Source organism: Rhinopithecus bieti, unplaced genomic scaffold (genome assembly GCF_001698545.2).
Source record: "Rhinopithecus bieti isolate Rb0 unplaced genomic scaffold, ASM169854v2 scaffold_574, whole genome shotgun sequence".
NCBI classification, from domain to species: Eukaryota; Metazoa; Chordata; class Mammalia; order Primates; family Cercopithecidae; genus Rhinopithecus; species Rhinopithecus bieti.
In genome coordinates, this window is record NW_016803605.1 from 6273829 (window position 1) to 6282351 (window position 8523).

At 44.8% G+C, this 8523-nt stretch overlaps 1 protein-coding gene across 3 annotated transcripts in view; it reads left to right on the top strand.

Moving 5' to 3' along the window:
* DIABLO (diablo IAP-binding mitochondrial protein) overlaps positions 1 to 8523 on the top strand; it is a 21432-nt gene that overhangs the window by 7711 nt on the left and 5198 nt on the right. For all 3 annotated transcript variants that reach the window (XM_017890490.1, XM_017890500.1, XM_017890482.1), the window contains 3 exons: positions 945 to 1076; positions 2469 to 2579; positions 2754 to 2850. In XM_017890490.1, the coding sequence (XP_017745979.1) occupies positions 945 to 1076; positions 2469 to 2579; positions 2754 to 2850 (340 nt within the window). The remainder of the gene's footprint in view (positions 1 to 944; positions 1077 to 2468; positions 2580 to 2753; positions 2851 to 8523) is intronic.

Genomic DNA, 8523 nt, shown 5'->3' on the forward strand with positions numbered 1-8523 from the left:
AGGATGGCCTTGATCTCCTGACCTCGTGATCCGCCCGTCTCGGCCTCCCAAAGTGCTGGGATTACAGGCTTGAGCCACCGCGCCCGGCCTGTTTGTTTTTGAGATGGAGTCTCACTCTGTCACCAGGCTGGAGTGCAGTGGTGCAATCTCAGCTCACTGCAACCTCCACCTCCTGGGTTCGAGTGATTCTCCTGCCTCAGCCTCCCAAGTATCTGGGACTATAGGCGGGTCGGGTGCCACTACGCCCAGCTAATTTTTGTGTTTTTAGTAGAGACAAGGTTTCACCATGTTGGCCAGGATAGTCTCAATCTCCTGACCTCGTGATCCTCCTGCCTCAGCCTCTCAAAGTACTGGGATTACAGGCGTAAGCCAGCGTGCCTGGCACTGTTTGTTTTTTTAGACAAGAGTCTTGCTCTGTCGCCCAGGCTGGAGTACAGTGGCACAGTCTTGACTCACTGCAACCTCTGCCTCCTAGGTTCAAGCGATTCTCCTGCCTCAGCCTCCTGAGTAGCTGGGATTACAGATGCACACCACTACCACCCGGCTAATTTTTGTATTTTTTAGTAAAGTCAGGGTTTCACCATGTTGCCAGGCTGGTCTCAAACTCCTGACCTCAAGTGATCCGCCTGCTTCTGCCTCTCAAAGTGTTGGTATTACAGGTGTGAGCCACCGCACCCCACTGCATTTTATTTTATATATAAAGAAATAATTTGCTTTTTGGAGCAGAGAATGAAAGTTGGTTAGAAAGCATACTCCAGAATTATTTCTCTATATTGTCTTAAATTGCCAAAATAAGGCCTTAAAAAATATAACCCAAAGGAATATAGTGCAGTTTCAGCCTAAAACACTAAGCAGCATGACAATTATGTTTTTTACTTGCCAATTTGTGAAAAAGTTCTCAGTATGAGGTTTAGAGGTTGAGTGACAATGTTTGTGTCTTTCAGAAATCGGAGCCTCATTCCCTTAGTAGTGAAGCATTGATGAGGAGGGCGGTGTCTTTGGTAACAGATAGCACCTCTACCTTTCTCTCTCAGACCACATATGCATTGATTGAAGCTATTACTGAATATACTAAGGTATGTCTCCTCTTGTTAACTCTTGATCTTCTAAACCATGGTTTAGCAAATAATAGCTCACAACCAAATTGTGTCTGATGCCCATGTTGGTATTTGATTGAAACATAGCCAGGCCTATTTGTTTATGTATTGTCAGTAACGGTTTTTGAGGATTTGAGTAGTTTCAGCAGAGGCTGTAAGGCCCACAAAGCCTAAAATATTTACTGTCAGGCCCTTCACAAAAACGTTTGCTGAGCCCTGATCTAAATCACTAGTTTTAGACTTTTCCAGGAACCTTTTTTTCAGAAAAATCTTAAATGTGGCAGCCTAGTATATAAAACAGAAGTAGAGCTTATGTGGTGCAGTTAGGGGCACAGGGCCATGGTCCATCAACAGAGGTTTCTCTGTGAGGATTAGTTAAAAACCACTGATCTAAGCTAATAGAAAAGAGAGTATATGGGCCAGGCGTGGTGGCTCACATCTGTAATCCCAGCAGCAGCTTGGGAGACCAAGGCGAGAGGCTCACTTGGGGCCAGGAGCTCAAGACCAGCCCAGTCAATGTAGCAAGCCCTATCTCTACCAGAAGAAAAATTTTAAACTTAGCCAGGCATGGTGCGTTGTGTGTCTGTAGTCCCAGTTACTCCAGAGACTGAGGTGGGAGGATCACTTGAGTCTAGGAGTTTGAGGTTACAGTGAACTGTGAACATGCCACTGCACTTCAGTCTGGGTGACAGAGCATCCTGTTTGTAAAAAATAATAAATTTTTTTTTTGAGATGGAGTCTTTCCCACGCAGGCTGGAGTGCAGTAGCATGATCTCAGCTCACTGCAACCTCCACCTCCTGGGTTCAAGCAGTTCTCCTTCCTCAGCCTCCTGAGTAGCTGGGATTACAGGCATGCACCACCATGTCCGGCTAATTTTTTGTATTTTTAGTACAGACGGGGTTTCGCCATGTTGGCCAGGCTGGTCTCGAACTCCTGACTTCGGGTGATCCACCTGCCTTGGCCTCCCAAAGTGCTAGGTTTACAGGCGTGAGCCACCGCACCCAGCCAATAAAACTTTTTTAAAGAGTATATGGTTAATCAAAAGTATTGAAGTCTCATTTGTGCATTTGTTTTACATACATTTTCCAGCAGCTTTTTTTCCCTCAACCTTCAGCTTTTTCCCTTGCATTGTTTTCTGTTTCTGTGTCTGAACTGCTGACAAGCTTTTAAAAAGACAGAAGTTTACAGACGGAGATACTAATGTCCTGATACCTTTACTTCATAGGATAATAGTGCAGTTTAATTGAGGCAGCAGGATGGAAGAGCCAGTCTGCTGTGGTGGAACTTAATTTCCTTGAGGTAGAAATCTCTCTATTCCTTCTGATATGTCTCAGTTATTTTACTCAGACTTGTTCATTCTGTATTTGTAGGCTGTTTATACCTTAATTTCTCTTTACCGACAATATACAAGTTTACTTGGGAAAATGAATTCACAGGAGGAAGATGAAGTGTGGCAGGTGATCATAGGAGCCAGAGCTGAGGTAAGCAGAAAGTTCTAGGCATTTCTGTGTTAGTGCACCTACCTCATGTGGTATCTAAATTATTGAATTAAGTCTAATCAATATAATCAGTGTTCTCTAAATCTTCTACTTTAAGTCCATTTAAATGGGCTAGACCTCTCATACTGTCTGAAGCACTTTGCTTGATTTATATAGATGACTTCGAAACACCAAGAATACTTGAAGCTGGAAACCACTTGGATGACTGCAGTTGGTCTTTCAGAGATGGCAGCAGAAGCTGCATATCAGACTGGTAGGTTCAAGTTTTTTGTTGGTGCTTTTTTAACTAGAGGTGCCATTTGAGTTTTCATCTGGTTTTCTAAAATGAGGGCTTTATATTAGATGGTCTAAGTGGCTCTAACTTTGAGAAATTTTCCGCATTTCCTATCTATTAACCAACATTTTATTTACACAATAGAAAAAATGAGCATACCCTTGCAGACCAGACCTAGGTTATATCTTTAGAATGAAGAAATGATAAAACTATTACCATTGGAAAACTGGATTGCTTCCAAATAGTTTGAGTTTTTGGTAATACAGTTTATTAACAATCATCGAATTACACCATTGGATGAGACTTGAGATGATTTATCTGTGTGAACCTTTTTGTACAGATGGAGAAAATGAGACGTGGAATCATAGTGGCAAAACCAGGACAAATTATTTGTCTATGTCAGGCTTTGTGGTAAGCACTTCGTAGGCACTTTTTATATGTGAAGAAACTAGAGGGCAGATGGTATGGTGAGCAAGCAGCCAAGCTGGGACTCAGCTGAGTAGGTCTTTTTTTTTTTTTTATAAAATAGAGATGGAGTTTTACCATGTTGCACAGGCTAATCTCGAAATCCTAGGCTCAAGCAGTCTACACACCTTGGCCTCCCAAAGTGCTGGGAGTATAGGCATGAGCCACTGAGCCAAGTATGTTGAATTCCAAAGCCTTTGCTTCTCCTAGCAGCTGGTGCTTTGTCGTCTGCACCTTAGTACCCCAAGGTGCCCATCATAGAACATCCTACCTGAGTGGTTCCAAACTAGGTAGGCTCACAGAAATTTTTTTTTTTTTTTGAAACTGAGTTTTGTTCCTGTCACCCAGGGTGGAGTGCAATGGCACCATCTAGGCCTACTGCAACCTCCGCCTCCTGGGCTCAAGTGATTCTCCTGCCTCAGCCTCCCAAGTAACTGGGATTATAGGCACCCACCACCACACCCCAACTAGTTTTTGTATTTTTAATAGAGAAGGCGTTTTGCCATGTTGGCCAGGCTGGTCTCGAATTCCTGACTTCAGGTGATCCACCTGCCTCAGCCTCCCAAAGTGCTGGGATTACAGGCATGAGCCACTGCGTCCAGCCAAAAAAATTTTTTTTTTGGACAGTTTCACTCTTGGTGCCCAGGCTGCAGTGGTGGCACTTTCTCAGCTCACTGCAACCTCTGCCTCTCCAATTGAAGCAGTTCTCCTGCCTCAGCCTCCCAATTACAAGCATGCACCACCACACCTGGCTAATTTTTGTATTTTTAGCAGAGACAGGTTTTGCCATGTTGGCCAAGCTGGTCTCAAACTCCTCACTTCAGGTGATACACCCACCTCAGCCTCTCAAAGTGCTGGGATTACAGACGTGAGCTACCGCACCCAGCCGGCTCACCAGAATTATAGCCCAGTACTAGCTGTTACTAAGAAACTGGTTGCAGTGGCTCACGCCTGTAATCCCAGCACTTTGGGAGGCCGAGGAGGGTGGATGACTTGAGGTCAAGAGTTCGAGACTGGCCTGGCCAACATGGTGAAACCCTGTCTCTACTAAAAATACAAAAATTAGCCAGGTGTAGTGGCACATGCCTGTGCAGGAGAATGGCTTGAACCCAGGAGGTGGAGGCTGCAGTGAGCCGAGATGGCTCCACTGCACCTCAAGCCTTGGTGACACAGCGAGACTCTGACTCAAGAAGAAAAAAAAAAAAAAGAACTGGTATGGGTCGGGCCCAGGGGCTCACGCGTGTCTTTGGGAAGCCGAGGCGGGCAGATTGCTGGAGCCCAGGAGTTCAAGGACAACACAGCAAAACCCCGTCTCTACCCAAAATACAAAAATCAGCTGGGCGTATTGGCGCTTGCCTATAGTCCCAGCTACTCGGGAGGCTCAGGTGGGAGGATTGCTTGAACCCAGGAGCTCAAGGCTGGAGTGAGCTATGATCATGCCTGTGCACTCCATCCTAGGCAAAAGAACTAGACCCTGTCTCTCAAAAAAGAAATTGTTATATTAAAACATACTCTTGTTTTCTGATGTCAAGATGAGCAGACTAGGTTCTCAAGTGTCAAATCTTAAAAATGACAGAAAGGGCTGGGTGTGTTGGCTTACACCTCTAATCCCAGCTACTAGGGAGGGTGAGGCAGGAGGATCGCTTGAGTCTGGGAGGCAGAGGTTGCAGTGAGGCGAGATCATTGCACTCCAGCCTGGGCAACAGAGTGAGACCCCATCTCAAAGAAAAGATATAAAGCATTTTTTAAAGTAAGTGTTGTGTCATCATACTGAAAACAAAAGTAATTCTTTTAGAAGTTTTGTTAAGGTTTTTTTTTTTTTTTGGAGACAGAGTCTCACTCTGTCCCCCAGGCTGGAGTGCAGTGGTGTGAACTCAGCTCAGTGCAACCTCCACCTCCCTGGTTCAAGCAATTCTCTTGCCTCTGCCTCCTGAGTAGCTGGGATTGGAGGCGCCTGCCATCATGCCTGGCTAATTTTTGTCTTTTTAGTAGAGACGGGGTTTCACCATGTTAGCCAGACTGGTCTCAAATTCCTGATCTCAGGTGGTTTGCCTTCCTCGGCCTCCCAAAGTGCTGGGATTACAGACATGAGCCACTGTGCTTGGCCCAGAAAAAGGATTATTAGTGATCCTGAGGAATCGGAGATTTGGAACAAAGAATGAAACAACAGAAGTGTGGAAGCAGCATTATAGTCGTGCCACACAAAGATGGCAGAGGATTGCTGGGTGCAGTGAACAGGAGGATATGCTTAGATCTAGAAGGAGAAAAGGAGGATAGGATGTATAAGCATTATCTGAAAAAAGTAGACATTTTCGTAGAACTCATAAAAGGTCTAACAAGTTGTAAACAGAATTTTTTTTTTTTTTTGTCTTACTTTATCACCAGGCTGGAGTATAGTGGTACAATCATGACTCACTGCTTACTACAGCCTCAGCCTCTGGGCTCAAGCGATCCTACCACATCAGTCTCCCAAGTAGCTGGGATTATGTGTTTTTGGCAGAGACAGGGTTTTGCCATGCTGCCCATCCGCCCACCTTGGCCGCTCAAACTGCTAGGATTATAGACATGAGACACTGTGCACGGCCTTATGATTTCACTTTTTTAACAAAAAATCTGGTCCAGGTGCAGTGGCTCATAACTGTTGTAATCCCAGCACTTTGGGATGCCTAAGCAGGTGGATCACTTGAGCTCAGGGGTTCAAGACCAGACTTGACAACATGATGAAACCCTGTCTCTACAAAAAAATTAGCCAGGCATGGTGGTGGGCGCCTGTAGTTCCAGCTTCTTGGGATGCTGAGATGAGCGGATCACTTGAGCCCTGGAGGTTGAGGGTGCAGTGAGCCATGATCAGGCCAGTGCACCCCAGCCTGGTTGACTAAGCAAGACCCTGTCTTAAAAACAAAACAATGGCTGGGCGCAGTGGCTCACACCGCTTTGGGAGGCTGAGGTGAGCAGATCACGAGGTCAGGAGATCGAGACCATCCTGGCTAACACGGTGAAACGCCATCTCTACTAAAAATACAAAAAAATTAGCCACGTGTGGTGGCGGCGCCTATAGTCCCAGCTACTCAGGAGGCTGAGGCAAGAGAATGGCGGGAACCTGGGAGGCGGAGCTTGCAGTGAGCTGAGATCACACCACTGCACTCCAGCCTGGGCAACACAGCAAGACTCTGTCACAAATAAATAAGCAAATAATAAAGTAACAGCATAACAAAAAGATTCAGAGCAAAATCCCAAAAGCTACTAAGAAAAAAATAGATTACCTACAAAGGAAGTAGAATCAAACGAGGCATCTTCTCCACAACACTAGAGGTGACAACACGTAATAACCTAGGATTTTACGTATAGCCAACTACCATCAAAAAGTGAGAATAAAAGATACCCTCAGACATAGACTCAAAGTACCACCTGCATACACCTTCTGAAAGAACTATGAAGAAGGAAAAATCAGTTTTGAAAGAAGCTACTAAAATTTTTTTCCAAAAGTTGTGAGTGTAAAACAAGTTTTTAAATAAAACAAGTTTTTAAATTTGGGAAAGTGAAAACATGCTAAGCACATTGACATTAGACATTGTTAAACACTGCAGAGAATTAGTAGGAGTGGCAGGAAACTTGGTAGCTTCAGTTGAGGCAGGAAAGATTTAAAAAGAAAACCCATTAATTAGAAAATACAAAACTGGGCCAGGTGCAGTGGTTCACACCTATAATCCCAGCACTTTGGAAGGCCGAGGCAGGTGGATCAGCTGAGGTCAGGAGTTGGAGGCCAACATGGCGAAACCCCATCTCTAATTAAAAAAAAAAAAATTATAGGAATAATTTCAAACATCAGTGATTGCAGTAAAACTAAACTTATTAAATGACACTTTTAGATTGTGTTCCAAAAAATCTAGCTAAATCAAAGAAAGCATTCAAGATAAAAAGCAATCAGTAGGACAGAACAATTCTTTAAGACATCAATCATGAAACATGTACTTAATAAGGCAGAAACAGAATTACAAGGAGATCTCAGAGATGTGTGTAATACTTAATTTTCTGAGCACGCTTGCAGGTCAAGACGACCAAAAAAATTAAAGCTATTAAGGATTAGAACAGAATTTGTTTTGGAGACAGTGTCTTGCTCTGTTGCCCAGGCTGGAGTGTAATGACATGATCACAGCTTACTGCAGCCTTGACCTGGGCTCAAGCCATCTTCCCATTTCAGCCTTCCAAGTAGCCCAACTAATTGTCTTTTTTATGTTGCCCAGGCTGATTTTGAACTCCTGGGCTCAAGTGATCCTCCCGCCTTGGCCTCCCAAAGTGCTAGGATCACAGGCGTGAGCTGAGCCACTGCACCCAGCTCAGTATGATTTTTGATTTTTTATTTTGGAGACAGGGTCTCACTCTGTCACCCAGGTTGGAGTGCCTTGATCTTGGCTCACTGTAACTTCTGCCTCCCAGGCTCAAGCAATCCTGTCTCAGCCTCCTGAGTAACTAGGACCACAGGCAGTCACCACCACACCCAATTAATCTTTATTTTTTGGTAGAGATGGGGTTTCACCATATTGCCCAGGCTAGTCTCAAACTCCTGAGCTAAGGCATTCCGCCTGCCTCAGCCTCCCAAAAGTGCTGGGATTGCAGGTGTGAGCCACTGTGCCTGTCTGTGATTTTTTTTTTTTTTTTAACTAAACAAAGGAAAATCAGATTTCTGTGTGTGAGACACAAGGTCCATGCGGGAATGCAGCAGTGGATCATAGATCATGGCTTGCTGTAGTCTCAACCTCCTGGGCTCAAGTGATCCTCCCTACCTCAGCCTCCCCAGTAGCTGGGATTACGGGTGCACACCATCATGCCCTGGCTAATTTTTTTATTTTTAGTAGAAACAGAGTTTCGCTAAGGTTCCCAGGCTGGTTTCGCAGAGTGATTTTTAAACACCTGATAAATGTATATATACTGAATATAAAACTTTGTCCCCTCCCTCTAAATCTTCATATTCTTCTAAGACACAAAGTAAATTTTGTACCAGGTGACAAAAGGAAGAGACAACAAAATCATTTAAAAAGTTGATACATCGGCCGGGCGGCGGCTCACACCTGTGATCCCAGCACTTTGGGAGGCCGGGCGGGCGGCTCACACCTGTGATCCCAGCACTTTGGGAGGCCGAGGCGGGCGGCTCACACCTGTGATCCCAGCACTTTGGGAGGCCGGGCG